This window comes from Littorina saxatilis, linkage group LG15, assembly GCF_037325665.1.
Source record: "Littorina saxatilis isolate snail1 linkage group LG15, US_GU_Lsax_2.0, whole genome shotgun sequence".
Classification (NCBI taxonomy): Eukaryota; Metazoa; Mollusca; class Gastropoda; order Littorinimorpha; family Littorinidae; genus Littorina; species Littorina saxatilis.
The window spans coordinates 31,864,771-31,888,886 of NC_090259.1; the positions used below are offsets into that span (position 1 = coordinate 31,864,771).

At 41.2% G+C, this 24,116-nt stretch overlaps 1 protein-coding gene across 1 annotated transcript in view; it reads left to right on the forward strand.

The window, feature by feature from the left end:
• Positions 1-4,956, forward strand: part of LOC138947989 (fibrinogen gamma chain-like) — a 6,520-nt gene extending 1,564 nt beyond the window's left edge. The window contains exon 3 of the mRNA XM_070319515.1: positions 3,125-4,956. Coding sequence (XP_070175616.1) covers positions 3,125-3,673 — 549 coding nt within the window. The 3' untranslated portion in view covers positions 3,674-4,956. The remainder of the gene's footprint in view (positions 1-3,124) is intronic.
• The last annotated feature ends 19,160 nt before the right edge of the window (positions 4,957-24,116 follow it).

The window sequence follows — 24,116 nt, forward strand, 5'->3', positions numbered from 1 at the left end:
CAGTACTAGGGTCCTGCAGACTTTAATTGTGTGTCTGTCTGTCTGTCTGTCTATTCGTCTCGACTTAACAGCTTACTGCTGGGAAACTACTGGGCGCAGTTCGTTCAAAAGTTGATACACTAACTTGATAATAGGTCCGATTGATCGTATTAAAACTTCATGTTACCTGGGACCTAAATGCGAAATAAATCACAAAAGCGACTCTTAACGGGGGGAGTTTTTGCGGTGGGAGTACAACTGCCGTGCAGCTAATGGAACAGCCAGCTAGCTGGTGCGAATCACGTCCGCCTATGGCCAAAGTGATACGGGATCGATTCCCGGCATGGGCGGTCTATTTTTTTGTTTTTGTTGTTTTTTAAATTCTTGTTTACTATTGTTTATTATGAACGTTTTAATATTTTATTTCACTCTAATAATATTTTTAATTGTGTAAAATAAATAAATAATTTTTATTTTTTTTCAATTCTTGTTTACTATTGTTTATTATGAACGTTTTAATGTTTTATTTTACTCTAATAATTTTTTTAATTGTGTAAAATAAATAGAATTTTTTTTTTTTTTTAATCCACGTGCACAAGACGAAAGCACGTCCGCCTATGGCCAAAGTGATCCGGGTTCGATTCCCGGCATGGGTGGTCTATTTTTTTTTTTTAAATTCTTGTTTACTATTGTTTATTATGAACTTCTTAATGTTTTATTTTACTCTAATAATTTTTTTAATTGTGTAAAATAATTTTTTTTAATTTTTTTTATATAAATCTACGTGCACAAGACAAAAAATTTCATACTGGGGGAGCGAGCCAGTCTGAAGAGTACTCGGGTCCAGCGCCAGCGTTTTTTATTTTAAATTAATTTCGTAGATTGACACTTGACTTTCTGTACACCAATTTATACAAAAATTCCCACTTTGCACAAACAAGAAATTCAGGTTGTTGATTTTCGGTTATGTGTCCAAGTTGAGAGATGGCCTTGTCCCATACACAAGCCTGGCCAGACTGTCTAAGTTGAGGGATGGCCTTGTCTCATACACAAGCCTGGCCAGACTGTCTAAGTTGAGGGATGGCCTTGTCTCATACACAAGCCTGGCCAGACTGTCTAAGTTGAGGGATGGCCTTGTCCCATACACAAGCCTGGCCACACTGTCTAAGTTGAGGGATGGCCTTGTCCCATACACAAGCCTGGCCAGACTGTCTAAGTTGAGGGATGGCCTTGTCTCATACACAAGCCTGGCCAGACTGTCTAAGTTGAGGGATGGCCTTGTCTCATACACAAGCCTGGCCAGACTGTCTAAGTTGAGGGATGGCCTTGTCCCATACACAAGCCTGGCCAGACTGTCTAAGTTGAGGGATGGCCTTGTCCCATACACAAGCCTGGCCAGACTGTCTAAGTTGAGGGATGGTCTTATCCCATACACAAGCCTGGCCACACTGTCTAAGTTGAGGGATGGCCTTGTCCCATACACAAGCCTGGCCACACTGTCTAAGTTGAGGGATGGCCTTGTCCCATACACAAGCCTGGCCAGACTGTCTAAGTTGAGGGATGGCCTTGTCCCATACACAAGCCTGGCCAGACTGTCTAAGTTGAGGGATGGCCTTGTCCCATACACAAGCCTGGCCAGACTGTCTAAGTTGAGGGATGGCCTTGTCTCATACACAAGCCTGGCCAGACTGTCTAAGTTGAGGGATGGCCTTGTCCCATACACAAGCCTGGCCAGACTGTCTAAGTTGAGGGATGGCCTTGTCTCATACACAAGCCTGGCCAGACTGTCTAAGTTGAGGGATGGCCTTGTCTCATACACAAGCCTGGCCAGACTGTCTAAGTTGAGGGATGGCCTTGTCCCATACACAAGCCTGGCCAGACTGTCTAAGTTGAGGGATGGCCTTGTCCCATACACAAGCCTGGCCAGACTGTCTAAGTTGAGGGATGGCCTTGTCCCATACACAAGCCTGGCCAGACTGTCTAAGTTGAGAGATGGCCTTGTCCCATACACAAGCCTGGCCAGACTGTCTAAGTTGAGGGATGGCCTTGTCCCATACACAAGCCTGGCCAGACTGTCTAAGTTGAGGGATGGCCTTGTCTCATACACAAGCCTGGCCAGACTGTCTAAGTTGAGGGATGGCCTTGTCCCATACACAAGCCTGGCCAGACTGTCTAAGTTGAGGGATGGCCTTGTCTCATACACAAGCCTGGCCAGACTGTCTAAGTTGAGGGATGGCCTTGTCCCATACACAAGCCTGGCCAGACTGTCTAAGTTGAGGGATGGCCTTGTCCCATACACAAGCCTGGCCAGACTGTCTAAGTTGAGGGATGGCCTTGTCTCATACACAAGCCTGGCCAGACTGTCTAAGTTGAGGGAGGGCCTTGTCCCATACACAAGCCTGGCCACACTGTCTAAGTTGAGGGATGGCCTTGTCCCATACACAAGCCTGGCCAGACTGTCTAAGTTGAGGGATGGCCTTGTCTCATACACAAGCCTGGCCAGACTGTCTAAGTTGAGAGATGGCCTTGTCTCATACACAAGCCTGGCCAGACTGTCTAAGTTGAGGGATGGCCTTGTCTCATACACAAGCCTGGCCAGACTGTCTAAGTTGAGGGATGGCCTTGTCCCATACACAAGCCTGGCCAGACTGTCTAAGTTGAGGGATGGCCTTGTCTCATACACAAGCCTGGCCAGACTGTCTAAGTTGAGGTATGGCCTTGTCTCATACACAAGCCTGGCCAGACTGTCTAAGTTGAGGTATGGCCTTGTCTCATACACAAGCCTGGCCAGACTGTCTAAATTGAGGGATGGCCTTGTCTCATACACAAGCCTTGCCAGACTGTCTAAGTTGAGGGATGGCCTTGTCCCATACACAAGCCTGGCCAGACTGTCTAAGTTGAGGGATGGCCTTGTCCCATACACAAGCCTGGCCAGACTGTCTAAGTTGAGGGATGGCCTTGTCTCATACACAAGCCTGGCCAGACTGTCTAAGTTGAGGGATGGCCTTGTCTCATACACAAGCCTGGCCAGATCTCATGTGTTGGGAGACTAGTTTACACGGGAAGGACTTTGCCTTCAGCCAAGCAGATAGAAGTACCAGGGTAGGCATAATTATTATAAACAACAACATTTCAACCGTTTCAGGTGCAGTGCCATTTTGGCTGGGGAGGGATCATCTATCCTCTGTGGAGAGTGGTCAGCGAAACCCCTTGGTCCAACGTCACCTGGGAACAGGCCAAGGAGGGTTTCGGCGATGACCTGTCCCTTCGTCCAGGCTCCACCAACTTCTTCATTGGTCTGGAGAAGCTGCACCAGATTCTCGCCCAGAGCGTGTACAACTGCCAGGTCCTATCTAAATACGGAGCCTCGTGGACGACCAGTACCGCTTTCTACGACAACTTCACTGTAGGTCACGAGCTTTCCAGTTACGCACTAAGCTATGGTGCCTTCTATGACCGACTAAACACACCCTCCTCCAACGGACTGAATGGCAGCTCTCCAGTTGTCTTTGCCACCGTGGGGAAAGATCCACACGGCTGTGTGGGGTCCAGGGGAGCAGCCGGGTGGTACGGGTCAGACTGCGGTGGTCACAGCATGTTCGCTGACCCTCCCACCTGGCCAGTGCCTGGTCAAGGAAGCCTGCAGCTGAGTGAAGTCCTCGTAGTGCTAGTTAGAAAAGGCCCGTTCTTCTAGGACTTGTCTTGACCATTACCATCATAAGCACCACCATCAAATGAGCTCATTAGGCCAAGAAGTTGCAGGATTTGCCCTCCGCATGAGTTCATGGAGAACCGTTTTTTCAAGTGATGATGTTTGCCAAAACCACTACCAGCAAAACCACCACCATTACATTATTAGCTCATGAGGTCAAGGAATCGCATGATGTTCGCTTTGCACTAGTTCGCGAAGGACTGTTTTTCGGGTATTGATATTTGCCAAGACCAGTCTACCACCACAACCTTTCATCACTGTCATGCTTGCTTGTGAGAGCGAGACATTGAATGATGTTCCCTTCGCACGAGTTCGTGAAGAACTTTTTTTCGAGCAATGTTGTTTGCCTAGACCACTACCACCATAATCACATTATTAGCTGATTAGTTAAAGGAATCATAAATTATCACTTTTACGCGAGTTCGTGAAGAACTTGTTTTTCGAGTAATGATGTTTGTCAACACCAGCACCATCACATACTTTGTTCCTTAAAGCAATTAATTAATTATGCTTAAGTTTGGAGCTCAATCCGTCAATTAATTTCACGACAAATGTTCTTTGGCTTGATTTCAAGGACTTGTATCAAAAATAAGTAAAGAATGCCACTGGATTCTGAGCTATGAATTTAAGACACTAAAGGACAAGATTACCAGAAATCGCTTCTAGAGGATTGATGATTGCCAAGATCACTGCTAGCACAAACACCGCAATCACCAGGGCTAGATCTGGTGTATGAAAGAGAGGGACTTCCAAAAATAGTCAATGGCCGTGCAGGCATGTTTTGTCCAGCAGATACGCCTGCACGAACTGGAGCGCTATCGCATGCATTGAAATCTGAATACACTCGATCCAGTGCTTGATCTGGTCCTCTTGCTGCACGTTATTTTATCGAAGACGTAAAATGTAACTCTTTTTATTCAAAGATAAGTTGGCACTTCTTCGTAATTCATTATCTTGAATGCTAACGTCTGTATGCATTAGGCGTAAGAGTCTCCAAGGCGTCCCGATATCATCATGCGATTGAAGGGAACATCTCGTCAAGGTTTCCTTTGTACCTATTCAAAGTACTGACCAATGTACGTACTTGCCTACTTAACGCTGATGTATTGTGAACTTCTTCTTGTTTTGAACCGCCTGGTTTTTTTTGCAATCCTTCATTTATTGTTCAATTTCAATGATGTTTTTTATTTGGACAATACATTTTGAGCAACATTTAAAAATGAACTGCGTAGATAATTTTGATAAGAACAATAAAAGCAACAGTGCCAACTCAATGGTGGAATGTCTTTGGGCGTGTACAGTTGTAGCGTGTGAGAGAGTGTGTGTGTGTGTGTGTGTGTGTGTGTGTGTGTGTGTGTGTGTGTGTGTATATATATTGTATATTTTGTGTGTGTGTGTATGTGTGTGTGTGTGTGTGTGTGTGTGTGTGAGTGAGTGGGTTGTTGCGTGAGTGCGTGTGAGTGCGCACGTGTGTGTGTGTGTGTGTGTGTGTGTGTGTGTGTGTGTGTGTGTGTGAATTTGCGTGCGTGCGTGCGTGCGTGCGTGCGTGTGTGTGCGTGCGTGAGTGAGTGCTTGTGTGTATGTGTGTGTGAATGCGTGCGTGCGTGCGTTGGTTGTTGCGTGAGTGCGTGTGTGTTTTCGTGCGTGAGTGCGTGCGTGTGGGCATGTGTGTGTGTGTGTGTGCGTGTGCATGCGTGCGGACGGGCTTGTGTGCGCGTGTGTGTATCTATCCGTCTTTGTTACTGTCCGCATGTCTTTCTGCACATATGTCTTTCCTTTTGTATTTGTGTAAATATATATGTGTAAGTGTCCGTCTCTCTATTCGTCTGCGTCAATCTCTATTTGAATATTATGTATACTAATGTAATAGCATGGTTGAAAAGCGTTCGTAAAGGGAACAAAATAATGATGAAGACAGTACTTTTGTCCTAACACGAGTTATGCCTCTTTCTGTTTTCATGTTCAATTCAATTAAGTCCAATCTGTCAAGAAAATTAAGGATTATGAAACGTCTGATTAAAATCAGTAATGTAATGTATCTCTCTCTCTCTCTCTGTCTGTCTCTCTCTCTGTCTGTCTATGTCTCTCTCTGTCTGTCTGTCTATGTCTCTCCCTGTCTCTCTCTGTCTCCCTCTCTGTCTGTCTGTCTGTCTGTCTGTCTCTCTCTCTCTCTTCTTCCACACACACACACACACACACACACTCACACACACACACACACACACAAACACACACAAACACACACCCACACACACACACACACACACACACACACACACACACACACACACACACACAAACAGTAAGAGCGGGCGAAGCGAATAGAACAATGTGTTATTTTCTTTTCAATTCAACTGTTCAATGCAATGACGAATCTCATTCAAAAGAAATCTTGATAACATTGACCGAGGATTCCCAGACAAGTCCCAAATTTGAACGAGGTAGGAAAAATCGAAATACGCGATGACGGTTTATTTGTTTTGAGAGGTAACCCTAGCCTGTTCTTTTGGATATACAGTCGAACCTGTCTAGAACGCCCACCCAAAGGACCAGCCAAAAGTGGTTGTTGTTGAGATCTGGTCGCTATGGCGGAAAGGTGAATTATATAGAAACAAAACTGAAGGGTATTCTTTGGGATGGACGTTATGGGCAGGTGGTCGTTACCAAGAGGTGGTCACCAAGGCAGGTTCGACCGTATATTGAATGTGATTTTTGTGTTTGAATCTTTAACATCTAAACGGCGTACCTCTCCTGTGGTATTTGTAGATTTTTAAGAGGAATTGAATATGATCTGTGTGTATGAATATTTTACTTCTTAACGGCGATAGTGTCTGTATGCAGCGCTGCATTTAGTCAATAATGATGTGCTTAAATGTGAATAATGTGTAGTGTTTCGTCTGTCTTTTTGTTACATGCGCCACCACTGCAATTTCTCATGCTTCGGATAATACATTTAATTTGATTTGATTTTGACTTAATTTTCAAAATCGGGGATCCTTTGGCAAAATGTCACTTACAAAGTGGGGCAAACTCGGGTGGACCACAGGGCGACCATGTGTCGAAATGTCACCAGAAAATGGGGCGAACTCGGGGCGAAGTCGGGGCGAAGTCGGGGCGAAGTGTCTTGGCAAAATAAACATGAGGAGAAAGGGATTCTTCTTCTTTTAGACAGTATAGATGGTCGATGGATATATGTGATGGTGATTATTTCTTCTTCTTCTTTTAGACAGTATAGATGGTCGATGGATATATGTGATGGTGATTACTTCTTCTTCTTCTTTTAGACAGTATAGATGGTCGATGGATATATGTGATGGTGATTACTTCTTCTTCTTCTTTTAGACAGTATAGATGGTCGATGGATATATGTGATGGTGATTACTTCTTCTTCTTTGTTCATGGACTGAAACTCCCACGTTCACTCATGTTTTTGTACGAGTGGAGTTTTACGTGTATGACCGTTTTTACCCCCGCCATTCAGGCAGCCATACGTCGCTTTCGGGGGAAGCATGCTGAATAATTTCGTGTTTCTATAACCCACCGAACTCTGACATGGATTACAGGATCGTTTCCGTGCGCACTTGGTCTTGTGCGTGCGTGTACACACGAAGGGGGATAAGGCACTAGCAGGTCCCCACATAAGTTGACCTGGGAGATCGGAACAATCTCCACCCTTAACCCACCAGGCTGCGGCGGCCGGGGTTTGAACTCACGACCTTCCGATTAGGAGGCCGATGTCTTATCCACTAGGCCACTGCGCCCGTCAGAAACGGATTGATATTGTTTGAAGCAGACGTGTCCAAATGCAGCCGCATTGGACAAGCTTGAAATCATTGATTTTTCTGTACAGTAAATTTGTTTGTTATCATATTTTGAATTTCGCCTGGCAAGGTCATGGTTAAAAATGTCTTTGAATCGCAAAAACTTCCAATAAGGGTTCGTTTGCTACGGAATTAAAACGTCGACATGTCAAAATAAAAACATTTAGCACAAAAGAATGAGAAGAAAAAACGAAAAAAAAGTGTACTTGAAATGCGCTATTTTCCCAGGGGTTTGAATGAACACCTTATCATTTACATAGCACTCCGTCCGTGTTTTCTTTTCTTGTCGCACGAAAACAATACCATTAGATCGTGAGACGTAGCATTACAGGTAATATATTTGCTTGCCAAAAGAATCTATTGTTTGTTGCAAACAAGTAGAGACGCTTCGATGCAATTTACGAACTGGAAATAAAAACATCAGAAAAAAGTTCGATCAAACATTACTCTATTGGAACCAAACAACTGCAAATAAAAATTGAAAGCAAGGTTTGAATAATTAATCATCCTCGGAATTCTGGTCAGAGGACACATTACAAACTTCACTTTTTTAGAGCTTAGGCTACTTTTGATTATTGATAATGCCAGCATTTCTTTTTAAATATTGTTATATGAAGTCTTATATCGCGCGCGTATCTTCAGACTCGGACTCAAGGCGCAGGGATCTATCTATGCCGTGTGAGATGGATTTTTTTACACAATACATCACGCATTCACATCGACCAGCAGATCGCAGCCATTTCGGCGCATATCCTACTTTTCACGGCCTATTATTCCAAGTCACACGGGTATTTTGGTGGACATTTTTTATCTATGCCTATACAATTTTGCCAGGAAAGACCCTTTTGTCAATCGTGGGATCTTTAACGTGCACACCCCAATGTAGTGTACACGAAGGGACCTCGGTTTTTCGTCTCATCCGAAAGACTAGCACTTGAACCCACCACCTAGGTTAGGAAAGGGGGGAGAAAATTGCTAACGCCCTGACCCAGGGTCGAACTCGCAACCTCTCGCTTCCGAGCGCAAGTGCGTTACCACTCCAGTCGGCCACCCAGTCCGACAGACCGGAACTTTATTCTGACATTGCAAGGAAAATTGAAATTTCTCATTCAAATAAAGTTTAAGCTTACTTCACTTGACCTTGCTTAAAATGTACCGCAAAACATTCCTCCCTACCGTAGCGTACAAGGAACCAACAGGTACTTTGTAAGGAAAACTGACCAGAATTGGCAAGATAAGGAAAAATAAACTCGATTTAGCTCAAATGTGTGTCTTTTGAATAATCAGTCTTTTTTTTCGGAGAAAAAAAGTGAACAAAGAAGGCCCTTGAGGCCCCATGGGTATGGCAATCCGAATGGTGCAAATGTCCCTTCTAGCTCTTGATGTCTAAATAACGCATTATTTAGCTAAATAACGCGTTATTTAGCTAAACAATGCTTTATTTAACTATATCATGCATTATTTAGCTAAATAATGCATTGTTTAACTTAAACAATGCATTATTTACAGATACAGAAAAAAGAGAGCACAAAGCACTAAACAATGCATTGTTTAGCATAAATAATAGATTGTGTCTGTAAATAACTCATTATTTATAAATAATTACGCGTTTTCTCTAAACAATATATTATATGTAAATAAAGTGTTATTTAGATAAATAAAATATTATTTAAATAAATAAAATATTATTTAGATAAATAAAATATTATTTGGATAAATAAAATAGTGTATGTAAATAAAATATTATTTAGATAAACAAAATATTATTTAGATAAATAAAATATTATTTAGATAAATAATTTATTATTTACTGTTTTTGCCTTGAAATAGTATTATTACGCTAAATAATGCTTTATATAGCTATATAATAGGTTTCCGCTATATAATTCATGATTTGGTAAATAATACATTATATACCGTAAATAAAATATTATTTACCGTAAACAATATTCATTGTTTAGCGCAGTGCATCGAAGCCGATATTTCTCTTGTTGTTTTTTACCACGTGTTTCCGTGGATCCACGAGAGCTCTGTTGATTCTCAAACTGACCAATCAGACAACTAGCATCTGTCTCGGCGTACTAAAGCTACATCCGCTTTGCTTCCGACCATCTTCTTGTCAGGTGGCTAACTTCAACTGATGGTACAACAGCAGCAATTTAGTTCGCAGTCGTTCATTCTCCATGTCCAGATGTAAAAGATGTTCCCCCATAAAACTTTAAAATACGAACCCTTTGCAGTGCCAGTTCCTGGACAACCGCTGTAGTTAGAGTTCTGATCAATTCAGCGGGAACGTTCCCTTGTGCTTGTGTAGCCATCTTGATTACATTTGGATTGGATTGGATTGGATTGGATTGGATAAGATTTACAGTCCAGTGAGGTTACCCTCATGGAAATTCGGGCTGCTTTCTCCCCGGGGAAAGCGAGCTGCCATACACACGGCGCTACCCATATTTTTTTTTTCCTGCATGCGTGTATTCATGTTTCCTGAGACTTAATGCCGTGTGAGATGGAATTTTTTTTTTTACTTTATTCCAAGTCCCACGGGTATTTGATGGACATTTTTATCTATGCCTATACAATTTTGCCAGGAAAGACCCTTTTGTCAATCGTGGGATCTTTAACGTGCACACCCCAATGTAGTGTACACGAAGGGACCTCGGTTTTTCGTCTCATCCGAAAGACTAGCACTTGAACCCACCATCTAGGTTAGGAAAGGGGGGAGAAAATTGCGGCCTGACCCAGGCCTGAACACGCAACCTCTCGCTTCCGAGCGCAAGTGCGTTACCACTCGGCCACCCAGTCCCTTGGCGGAACCGGATGTGGAGTACCGGATACTGGGTTTGCCAAGACAGTGGAGAATCAACAGCGCTCTCTCGGATCCACGGAAACACGTGGAAAAAAACAACAAGAGAAAAAACGGCTTCGCGATGCGCTAAACAATGAATTGTTTACGGTATATAATATTTTATTTACGGTATATAATGTATTATTTAACAAATCATGAATTATATAGCGGAAACCTATTATATAGCTATATAAAGCATTATTTAGCGTAATAATACTATTTCAAGGCAAAAACAGTAAATAATAAATTATTTATCTAAATAATAAATTATTTATCTAAATAATAAATTATTTATCTAAATAATATTTTATTTAGATAAATAATATTTTATTTAGATAAATAATATTTTATTTACATATAATATTTTATTTATCTAAATAATATTTTATTTATCTAAATAATATTTTATTTATCTAAATAATATTTTATTTATCTAAATAACACTTTATTTACATATAATATATTGTTTAGAGAAAACGCGTAATTATTTATAAATAATGAGTTATTTACAAACACAATCTCTTATTTATGCTAAACAATGCATTATTTAGTGCTTTGGGCTCTCTTTTTTCTGTATCTGTAAATAATGCATTGTTTAATTTAAACAATGCATTATTTAGCTAAATAATGCATGATATAGCTAAATAAAGCATTGTTTAGCTAAATAACGCGTTATTTAGCTAAATAATGTGTTATTTAGACATCAAGAGCTAAAAGGGACATTTGCACCATTCGGATTGCCATACATGGGTGTCTTAATTCATGCATCCTCTTCTCCCCCATCACACTTGTTACTCTAATTGATTTAGACTATTTTATTCAAATAATTAAAAATAACAATGCCGCATTCACTTGTTATTTAAAGATAAGATGTTGCTTTGAACAGATTAAATGAAGCGAATGAAAGATTTTTTTTATCTTTTTACATTTAGTCAAGTTTTGACTAAATGTTTTAACGTAGAGGGGGGAATCGAGACGAGGGTTGTGGTGTATGTGTGTGTGTGTGTGTGTGTGTGTGTGTGTGTGTGTGTGTGTCTGTCTGTCTGTCTGTGTGTGTGTGTGTGTAGAGCGATTCAGACCAAACTACTGGACCGATCTTTATGAAATTTGACATGAGAGTTCCTGGGAATGATATCCCCGGATGTTTTTTTATTTTTTTCGATAAATACCTTTGATGACGTCATATCCGGCTTTTTCTAAAAGTTGAGGCGGCACTGTCACACCCTCATTTTTCAATCAAATTGATTGAAATTTTTGTAAAGCAATCTTCGACGAAGGCCGGACTTCGGTATTGCATTTCAGCTTGGTGGCTTAAAAATTAATTAATGACTTTGGTCATTAAAAATCTGAAAATTGTAATAATTTTTTTATATAAAACGATCCAAATTTCCGTTCATCTTATTCTACATCATTTCCTGATTCCAAAAACATATAAATATGTTATATTTGGATTAAAAACAAGCTCTGAACATTAAAAATATAAAAATTATGATCAAAATTAAATTTCCGAAATCGATTTAAAAACAATTTCAACTTATTCCTTGTCGGTTCCTGATTCCAAAAACATATAGATATGATATGTTTGGATTAAAAACACGCTCAGAAAGTTAAAACGAAGAGAGGTACAGAAAAGCGTGCTATGCAGCACAGCGAAACCACTACCGCGCTGAACAGGCTCGTCAGTTTCACTCCGTTATGCACAAGCGGCGGACTACGATCATTGTGAGAAAAATGCAGTGCGTTCAGTTTCATTCTGTGAGTTCCACAGCTTGACTAAATGTAGTAATTTCACCTTACGCGACGTTTTTTTACTTGTATATGATAGGAAGTAAGTAGACTGTTTATGCCAAGAAATTTACACTGTATTTTGTTATACAGTTTAGTCTGCCAAGGTCACTGACAGATGCAGAGTTTAAGACAATGAAATTGATTAGCACAAACATATATGATTTCCTTGGCTTGAGGATATATTTTGATTCTGCTTTTGCTGAAAACATTTATTTTTTAAACTTCATTTTTTTGTGAAGAATTTTTTTCCCCCAAGAAATATCTTTACTTAGTACCTCTCTCTTGTATCAGTGCCTCAATTGTTACTAGACTCATTTCGAGTGGCACTGGCAGCAGGTACTGAGTTGTGAATCTGCCTAAATTTGATTTAATTAAACATTTCAACTCAACTCAACTCAACTCAACTCAGTTCAGCTCAACTCAGCTTAACTCAACTCAACTCATCACTATTCAACTCAACTCAACTCAACCAAAATTACCACAAATTAAATCAAATCATATGAAATTTAATAAAATAAAATAAAATAAAATCTTTTAAAGACAGCAAATATTGTCAATTCGTCCAAAAAAAAATTCGCAAAATAAGATGTAGTAACTAATAATCATTTGTAGCTTCTTCACCGTTTTCTAGGCTGCAAAGTATACTGAACTATTTCTTCTGTATATATAATTATGTATGATTGCCTTGACCCGAACTATGGGATCTGTTGACCCAATCAATGTTCAAACGTAGGCGGCGCAAAGCTCTTCTTCCACGTTCAGATGACGACTGACAATGTCTCAGACTGCGAAGCAATAAGTGAAGATTCCGCTTCCAGCGTTTTAGAATACCTATTGCCTCTTTGTCACGTCTTGGTTTAACAGAAATTAAAAAAAATCTTCACATTTATGAAAAGTTTCATGGTTTTAAGATCAAATATAAGCGTAGCTGCGATCAATTCTATACGTTATAATTGTGTGATAAAACCATCAAATATCTAAGCATAAAATAACTAAGTGAAAACGACGGAAATGACCATGAAATCAGTAACTATAATCGCTGCCATACTCAGTATCTGCACATTATCAGTCGCCCTCCAGGATATGAAAGGAGAATTGTTTAGGATATGCCCAGAAGGCCACACAAATTCAAACAGCATTTCTGAAGCCACAGGACGTTCTCCCATGGACTGCGTTCGGAAGTGTTCCCAGACACACGAATGTTCTGGTGTGAACATTTGCCCGGACATGTCAGGACAGGTCACGTGTGAAATGACGGATGGGCTACATCAAGCGGAATGCACAGGCCTGACTGCGGCGTCTCAAGCCTCATGCTACTATGCCCAACGGGTAATCTGACTATGTTTATCTTCAGCATTAGTGTTCTGCCCATCTCTATATCCATCTTTTTTATGTTCTGGTCTTGATTTTTGTTCATTTGCTGCTGCCTTTCAGTTTGAAAATGTGTTTGAAGTGCTTTTCTTAATTAACATGGTTTTAACGTTACCCAGGACTTTCTCAAATGTGCGCTTTGACACAAACAGACTGACATACGAGCAGACAGGCAGACGGACAACAGACAGTACTCATTGACATACTAATAGACAGAGGGACACACACAAAAAGTCAACATGTTAGGCTGTAGCTAAAAGGAAAAGTGCACCTCACTACCACCTCAGGGTAGCTCATTAAGATAAGCGCCGAGCTGCTTCCGGTTTATGTTTTGATGCACATACGTTAATTTAAGCTGTTAATGAGTTTTTTATCATTTGCATATCCCGAGCATCTAAGCCACGCGCTTCCTGAGTTCCATGTTAGATGCACTTGAGATACAATTGTTGTGCTCCTCAATTAAATGGATTTAACACTTTAGAATTTCAAGAACACAAGCCATAAAATACTAAATTATGAACAGTTTGCATTGCTATTGTTTAAAAAAAAACTGTTCCTCCTGCGTACATGATTATGTTCACCGACACGTCATCTATCCAGGATTATACATAAACTAAAACCATCCTTTCCCTTAAATATCAACAATCCGTGTCATCATGTTCACGACTTTGCATTCATAACTAGCTGGGTAACAAAAATCAATGTTGGTAGGTAACAAATCGCCGGTTTCCATGGGTGCGGGAAGAACATTGTGAATGGATAATCAAAAGCAAAACCAATGAAAAGTAAACGCTCGGAGTTTCTACGACTCTTCTCATAGGCGTTTCCCTTGACAACGACAGTACACACTACCTCGCGGTGTTTCAGTAAATGCCATGGACCAATGACGAGCAAAACAAAAAGTCTGAACAAACAAACAAAATCAAATGACCACAGGCAAACGAACAAAAAGCCGATCCAACAAATAGTCTATATATTAGCTAAGCCACGCATTGTTTCTTATCTCTGGTTTGCATCACACATGTAGGGAGAACCGATTGAACAAAATGTATTCACAAATGCTGACCATGACATACAGAGTGAGAGATCGCTAAGCCCAGTCGGTTTATCGAAACTGAACTAAGCACCAACCAAACATATACTTCTAAAGTGTTTAACAATTTCATCAACTCAAAACACTGATACAACAACTTTGACTGGCTTTGACTGGCTTACCTACTAAAACCACTCGTCGGGATTACCTTTGATCGCAAAGGTGCTGTGGGAAACTAAACATGCATTTTGAAAGATGGGTTCACAGCATGGCTCCCTGTCCATAATTTTTCACTAAATTTTGCACAACGAACATGACGACAAAAACGATGTTGGCGGGTTGCTGCCAGCCCAGCTTTTTTCTCGTTCCTCGGGAAACTGATGCCTTGATCGATTAAGATGAAACAGAAGACAATATGCTCCCTTCGGACCGACAAAAAAGCTGGTCTGTCAACAACCCACCTAGTTTTTACATGTACATGTATAGCTTTTTTTCCGGGGTTTTTTCGTGGGGTTTTTTTCGGGGGGGGGGGGGGCGGGGGGGGGGGCTTATTCTTTTCGCAGATTGGTGTAGGCATGAATATTTGACCTCAAAACAAGGTAGCCTACGGCCCGAAAGGTCACACGAACAGGACGTGACCTTTGTCGGAAGAATGGCCAAGATGAACGCTTATGATGCGTTTTTCTATAGTTTAAATGCAATAAAATAAATGTCATCTTCACCCAAACACAGGTTGACAGATCAACCTGCGCGAACGGAGGGACATTCAATGGCACCCACTGTCTGTGTCCACTGCCCTTCGCTGGAAGCCGCTGTCATCGCTACATGAGAGGTAAAAATGTGGGGTGTGTTGGGCCAGGAGAGAGATATAGTTTAAAATACACACACAAATATATGTGTAGGGGAGGGGTTGAGTATATGTTATGTGTGTATGTGTGCGGGGGAGGGGTGGGTCTTTGTTTTGAACGCCACTGTTTTTGTCCACTGCCTGCTGCTAGAAAATACTGTCAGCGGTAATGGGTTTTTTCCATGTCAGTCTATCGGTCTCTGTGTCGACGTCTGTCTGTCTGTCTGTCTGTCTCTGTCTGTCTGTCTGTCTGTCTGTCTGTCTGTCTCTCTCTCTCTCTCTCTCTCTCTCTCTCTCTCTCTCTCTCTCTCTCTCTCTCTGTAAGGTTCATAATGTTTTGTGTAAGTACGGTTTCGGTTAGGTATTGGAAGCTAAAGGTGTTGGTGAAATATGCGCGTTTTTAAAGAGAATTTCGACAAAAAAGACGTGTCCATTGTTTAAACAGCATTGACATTATTCCCTGGAATCCCATGTGTTTCATGATGTGTATTCTCCATTCAAACAGTCCGTGTGTTTGAGTAGTTATATACATCAAATAAAAAATGTTTATTTAAGGAAACCAGTCGTGAACACGCTTCGGAAATGGTATGTAACCCATCATTAACCATTGTTTGCAATACAAACCCAATATAATGTACGTAGACAGACTTAACCCTTTCTGTTCTGATGATACACTTGAAACAGAAGTATGAACTGTATGTATCCTGCTTTTTTGTCAGACTTGATGTACAGCTTCAATTTATAACAGGAACCCATTTATGTTTCAAATGTGTCAATTGCTATCTTGTACAAATGAAAAAGTAATAAGACAACCGGCAACGTATACTTTTAAAGCTGTAAGAGTTTGCACTGAGACTCTAGAAAATGCACCGTTACACGTTGCATGAACATATTATCGCTGTTTCTGATACTTTTCGACATGTTTGACTTGTTTTATGTGTCACCAGTCTTGTGCTGGGCCGGACACTCTTTCTAAACAAATTTGCGATGTCCGATTTCTATCGATCACTCACTGTCTCTCTCTCCCTGCAGACTGCAGTGAGGGTTATGAAAACGGACACCAAGATGACCACCAGGGCGTGTACCTTATCCAACCTATCAGTTCACCAGCCCCATTCCTGGTCAGTATGATGAACTCCTAGATACAAGGTTTACATTTCGACTGTAGTATAAAGAGTAAAGCATGTATGTGGTCTTATGAAGCCAAACTTTTTTTTTATTCTTCCCACGATTATGCAGAATAATGTGTCTGTGCATAAATTAACATTTAATCAACAACGTTGATATATTTGTTGTTACTTTGTATGTTCAAAAATCACTTCGCTTTGTTTAAAGATGCAGTGTAGGTCACAGCATTGCTAAAGCAACGATTTGTCTTTTTGTCACAGATTACAATATAAACAGTCAAAAGCTATACACAACTATCTCACAGATGACTAAACATACCTTTAGTGTTGCCCGCCAAACAAAACTTTATACGGTTTGTCAGTTCGCATCTCTCGCCGAAAATGAAATTCACATTTCCCATGATCTAGGGCTGGAGGCTTTTGTGGGGTATGCCAAAATGGACGCACAAACCATCTTTTACACAAAAAATGACGTAATCAAACACAATTTGTTTGTTTGTTTATTTGTTGCTTAACGTCCAGCCGACTACGCAGAGCCATATCAGGACGAGGAAGGGGGGGATGAAGGGGGCCACTTGTCAAGCGATTCCTGTTTACAAATGCACTAACCCACTACTTGTGTCCCAGCAGGCTTTAGTAAAACTAAATTAATACCTACTGGAAGATTACCAGTTTCCAGTATGTTAAAATAGGCTTAACCTATCTACTGCTGGACTTACATCAGAACACTAACAGATTAAACTATACATGAATCGCGAGACAAGCGGCAAGAGAAGAGATTTTTGGAAAAAATACAGGTGAATGAGCAAGAAGGCAGAAAAAAGAAAAGAATTCATGAAGAAAAAGAGAGCATGACAGGAAAGAGGAACCAAAAATCTACCTAACAGCAAACTAGAAAGCTCCTGCGGTTCCAAAAACAGGAGGGGCCTTTAATTTCATAACCGCAGTGCCCCACTGCGGGAATCAAACACAATGTCTTGACGTAAAGTACCCAAGATAGAAAGAATTCTCCCTATAACAGAGACTAAAAGACTTCCATTTAGGCTTTTTACGTATAACTAGTTCACATGCGGGACCTGCATGATTTGAGCCTGATCGAGGGCCATGCTTTGTATATGTATGTACCCATGTCTCATTTGGATCCGCACTTGAGCATAATTGTGACCCTCCACCACGAAATGAGTCGCATGTCACCTCGCGCAGTTCTGCGCTAGGCTTAATATAAGTCCGGGGAGTGTCTGGTAAAAGTGTGAGGGTCACCTTAGTCACAGGCTTATAACTCAAACAGTTTTCGCTCTTTTCTGAAACGGTTTTCACCACTGGATAGAGCATAAAAAACTCTTTAGGGAAATGTAAAAATATGAAAATCATGCAAAGGTGACATGTGACTCATTTTGTGGTGGAGGGTCACAATTATGCTTATGTTAACGGACTCTTTACAGTTTAAAGTAACACTCCTCCCCGTGAAAACAGTTCTGCTCACTATCTCAGATGTAATCAGGCTTTGACCTGTGATAAGACCATCGATATCATTCCTTTTTATTATTATTTCTTTTTACCTCAGTTGCATGCAGGCTGCTTCAACCCTGAGTTGTTTTGCCTTTGTTTCTTTTTTTCTCTTTTTTTTACAAAAAAGACCATCATTCCTAGACTTGAACATATGCCAACAGTCTGTCTCTACAGAGTGGGCATTTTTTGAGACTGGGGTTTTGATGCATTAATTCAAACAAAAGTCCTCACTCTGCACAAAAACTCCCAGCTTGTTGTTTTGGGGTATGTGTCCAAGTGGAATTTGGTTGTATCCTAAATAATGTTCTTATCCCAAATAAAAGCCTGTCGAGATACAAGATTGTGAGCCGAATCGTTTTCACTGCGTCTTTAACAAAGCAGAGAGAAGCACCACGGCGGGCATATTCAACAAAGTAAGTTAATTTGAAATGATCCCTCTCCAGGTGCAGTGCCAGTTTGCCTGGGGAGGGCTCATCTATCCTCTGTGGAGAGTGGTCAGCGGAACCCCTTGGTCCCACGTCACCTGGGAACAGGCCAAGGAGGGTTTCGGCGATGACCTGACCCTTCATCCAGGCTCCACCAACTTCTTCATTGGTCTGGAGAAGCTGCACCAGATCCTCAAGCAGGGCATGTACAACAGCCAGGTCCGGTCCAAATACGGAGCCTCGTGGAACACCAGTACCGCTTTCTACGACAGCTTCACTGTAGGTCCCGAGCTTTCCAGCTACGCACTAAGCTATGATGTCTTCTTCGACAAACCAATTACACCCTCCTCCAACGGCCTGAATGGCAGCTCTCCTATTGTCTTTTCTACCATGGGGAAAGATCCCAACGGCTGTGCTGGGTCTAACGGAGCAGCCGGGTGGTACGGGTCAGACTGCGGTGGTCACAGCATGTTCGCTGACCCTCCCACCTGGCCTGTGCCCGGTCAAGGCATCCTGCAGCTGCGTGAAGTCCTCATCGCGCTGGTTAGAGATGGGCCGTTCTTTTAGGAATTAAACTTACCATGACCACTAACAAGGTCGCCTAAATGCTCTCCTCCAAAAGATGGTACAACGCGTGTTTGTCTTGCTGCCAAATTTATATTTGATTCTAAACGATTAGTACTTGTGTTTTGATCTTGGAGACGTAAGAACAAGGTAGGGATTGAATCAAAAGTTAGAAAATTGACACAGCGCTCTCTCCTCTCTTTTTCAGTTATTGAATTCATAATAAAACACAGAAAACCTCTGAAAAAAATATATATGATGAACAACAACACACAATCCAATGAGGTTATACATTTCATCATAATCACGTACGTTTGTGTGTTGTGACTCCGCTTGCATTGTGCCTAGCAATTGAATAAACTTACGCGCACAATTGAACTATTTGTATCAGTGCTTAGAATTAAAGTAAAGTGACGAAGTGAGGAAACTTTGCCATATTTGAACGAAAGTTTACTCAATTTTGGGTACAATAAAAACTGTCCTTAAGTCTAAATTCAAAATTTCAGATAACCCCTAAGTGTTTTAAGGGTTCTTTTGTTGCTTTGACCATTGAACAACTTTGCTGTAATAATATAGTGGAAAAAAATTGTGTTTGCCGTTAATTACCCCGTTATATTCTCGTGATATTCTTTTTACCAAAAGCATGATTTAATGCACCAATTTTCATAACAAATTTGCCGCCATTTTGACGTGTGTTTGATGAATTGTCTGCCCCAAACACCTAAAGTTTTGGATTTTTTTGCACCCCCGAAAATTATTATTCATTACACCAAATCGATTAAATTAAAGAAGCAACCTCTATTCTCTTTATTCACAAACGTTTATTTACGATAAATGTAGAACTACGATAAATATATATACTGTCAAAAGTTGGAGGAACATTTTCGATCAAAATTCCCTATTCGTCCGCGTGTGACGTCACGCATTACAGACTTATTGGATTTGTTTTCCTTTGTTGGTTTCCGCATCGTTGGTTATTCTCACAAGTAACGTTGGACATTTCTTCATTGGCGATAGAACTTCATGGGCCCAAAAATCTCAAAATGCACATGCAAACTGTGACACCGGAAAGATTACTAAAACTTCACGTGCAATCACCAGTAAAATGACTTCCGTGAACAGCGTTTTCTAGACACAGAATCCATTGCGTATGAAAGTACGCCCGTGGAAGAAAATTGAAAAGTGTGTACTATCTTTTGTGGTGTAGTATATCGAGGATGAAAGTCGTTCGTTCATTTCAATGTTTCTGATTCTCGCAGCTGCCAGGAGGCTGGCTCCACATAACTCGCACTTAATGCTGCTGTCTATAGTCAGAATGCTTACGTTTCTTTAGTGTTTTTTATTTTATTTTTATCTAGTCATTAGCACTGTGTCTCGTTTGGTGTCTGGGTGGCCGAGTGGTAAACGCACTTGCCTCGGAAGCGAGAGGTTGCGAGTTCGACCCTGGGTCAGGGCGTTAGCAATTTTCTCCCCCCATTCCAAACCTAGGTGGTGGGTTCAAGTGCTAGTCTTTCGGATGAGACGAAAAACCGAGGTCCCGTGTACACTACATTGGGGTGTGCACGTTAAAGATCCCACGATTGACAAAAGGGTCTTTCCTGGCAAAATTTGTATAGACATATATAAAAATGTCCACCAAATACCCGTGTGACTTGGAATAATAGGCCGTGAAAAGTATATACTCGCCCAACACGCTTGAGATTTACTGGCCGATGTGAATGCGTGATATATTGTGTAAAAATTCCATCTCACACGGCATATTGTAAACGCCATGAGCCTCCCCTCTGGGAGGGTATGTGCGTAGAAATACTCACTAATAAATAAATAATAATGATTCATAATATTGAATGTTAAGTCTGTGTGCAACGCTACATTAGGCATAACAATCTTCAAAGTGTCACGATCGATTTCATCATGCGATTTAAGGGAACCTATTTCATGTTTGGCATGTTTAAGCTCTCTTCATACTGAATATGCCATCAATGATTTGGGTTGCATTTTTTCAAAACATAGTATTATTAAGCTATTTGTATTTAATTAATATGTTCGTGTGATCTTGTAATTAATGCAAAGTCAGAGAAATATCAGATCTAAATAGACAGGAAAAGAATAGGAATTTCAATTAATTACAAGATCACACACACACATGTATGCACGTATCTTTCTGTTGTGCCTCGGTGTTCTTGTCAAAGTTTGTTTTGTCGATAATTAAAAGTTCTAGAAACTAATTACCTTTCTTGTTTGTCTTCTTTTTTTCCCATTTATTTAACGATGACACTGAATTTTCTGCAATAGACTTGGGATCGAGATGAAGTGATTTTTGTTTGTTTGCTTAACGCCCAGCCGACCACGAAGGGCCATATCAGGGCGGTGCAGCTTTGACATATAACGTGCGCCACACACAAGACAGAAGTCGCAGCACAGGCTTCATGTCTCACCCAGTCACATTATTCTGACACCGGACCAACCAGTCCTAGCACTAACCCCATGATGCCAGACGCCAGGCGGAGCAGCCACTAGATTGCCAATTTTAAAGTCTTAGATATGACCCGGCCGGGGTTCGAACCCACGACCTCCCGATCGCGGGGCGGACGCCTTACCACTAGGCCAACCGTGCCGGTTAGATGAGGTGATGGTGTGTGTGTCTTGTGTGTGTTTCCGAATGGTGCGTGTATGTATTACTCTCAGGAGGCACGGGAATTTTAGTGTTTTTACATTTAGTCAAATGTTGACTAAATGTTTTAACATAGACGGGGAATCGAGACGATCGAGGGTCGTGGTGTATGTATGTCTGTGTGTGTGTATGTGTGTGTGTGTGTGTGTGTGTGTGTGTGTGTGTGTGTGTGTGTGTGTGTGTGTGTGTGTGTGTGTGTGTGTGAGAATGTGTAGAGCGATTCAGACAAAACTACTGGACCGATCTTCATGAAACTTGACATTAGAGTTCCTGGGTATGATATCCCCACCCTTTTTCTCATTTTTTCCATAAATGTCTTTGATGACGTCATATCCGGCTTTTTGTGATTGTTGAGGCGGCACTGTCACGCCCTCATTTGTTGACCTAATTGATTGAAATGTGCGACGGGCGCAGTGGCGTGGTAGTAAGACGTCGGCCTCCTAATCGGGAGGTCGTGAGTTCGAATCCCGGTCGCTGCCGCCTGGTGGGTTAAGACTGGAGATTTTTCCGATCTCCCATGCGTGTGCACAAGACCAAGTGCGCACGGAAAAGATCCTGTAATCTATGTCAGAGTTCGATGGGTTATAGAAACACGAAAATACCCAGCATGCCTCCCCCGAAATCGGCGTATGCTGCCTGAATGGCGGGGTAAAAACGGTCATACACGTAAAAATACACTCGTGCTAAAATCATGATTGAACGTGGGAGTCTAAGCCCATGAACAAAGAAGAAGGAGATGAAGATTGAAATGTTGGTCAAGCAATGTTTGACTCAGTCCGGACTTTGGTATTGCATTTCAGCTCAGAAACTTAAAAAGTTAATTAGTTTTCTCATTAAAGTTGTCATTAAAAACGATTTTTCACTCACAGATTAAATAGATTAAATATATAAATATGTTATGTTTACTTGAAAAACACGCTCAGAATTAAAGAAAATAGGTCGAGTATAATGTTCGCATGCTTCGCGGAGACGAGCGTGACCTGTCCTGGTTTTCGTGTAAGTTTAGCCGAGACTATCTGAATGGTAGTCTCGGTGATGGCTGGTTTTTGGTGTTGATCTTTTAGTTTGATGCCTACAGAGTGACTAAATGTTTTTATATCACTTCACGCGACTTGTTGGCTCACGTAAGTGTAGCCTATGCGATGCTAACTTTTGTCTGTCTGTGCGTGCGTGCGTGCGTGCGTGCGTGCGTGCGTGCATGCATGTATGTATGTATGTATGTATACATGTATGTATGTATGTATGTATGTATGTCTGTGGTACAAACTTTAACATTTGACTGAACACCGAAATACTAATTTTACTTGGTTATTATTCAAGCAACAGCTTCAAAGTATTGAAGCAATGATCAACATTTCGTCGGCACGTATGTAGTTAAAGTGTGTATCCAAAGAAAACGGGTGGTGGGGGGTTTTGGGAGGGGGGGGGGTAAAAACAGCTGACTGGTGTGTGTCGTGTGTGGTAGGCAGACCAGGTCAGGGGTCAAGGTTAGGTCAGATCGCGTGAAGGATTGTGGTATAGATACAGTTATCACCGAGCTGCAGTTCGCCGATTCGGAGAAGACGACTCATGATTTCACATTGTTCGGTTTCGTAGCTCCAGAAAAATAGATAAAGAAGATACCAAAGGAGATTTCTTACAGGTTAATCTGCACAGCGTGTTTCCAGTGTCTGCGCGAGGAAGCGCTGTCGAAAGCGCAGTGTCGATCTGGCCATCTGGCAGTCGTGTCCCAGTAAGTAGGCTACAGACAGACAGATCTAGATCTAGTGTCTCGCACTCTTGCACCGTATCACTTATGCTTACTGTGTGTGTGTATGTGTGACGGAGTGATTGAGTTTGTGTTACTGTTTGTCGATTTCTTACGTGAGCCGTGAAGGCTTCGCCTCTTGTTTTTACTTTATAATCGATCGTTCGCTCTCCCGAACACAAGCACGCACGCTCGCTTGCATGAATGTACATAAACACGCATGTAAACACTCACACACGCAGGCACGCATATCTTGACACACACAAAAACACCCACAAGAGACACACACACATACACGCGTGCATACAAACAACTACAAACACAGCTCTTTCTAAAACTAAGTTTACTGAACGGAAAAAATTAATAAAAGACTATAAAAGTGCATATTACATCAAAGGTGCATTGTGCTGAAAAAATTTAACTTAAAAAAAAACTGCAATACCTTCAACATAGGAAATCTCAACTGCAGGAATACAAAGTGATTCAACTGCAGGAATAAAAAGTGATTAAACACAAATTCTGCACCATGACAGGCCATCGCAAGTGTCAACTTCATAGCTATGTTTGTTATTTTCTTTACCATTTGTCCAAACGCACAAACAAATGTGTTCAAAAATGTACCCTAAAAAATCTTGGCATAAAAAGTTAAGAATAAAATTGGCAAAAAAATC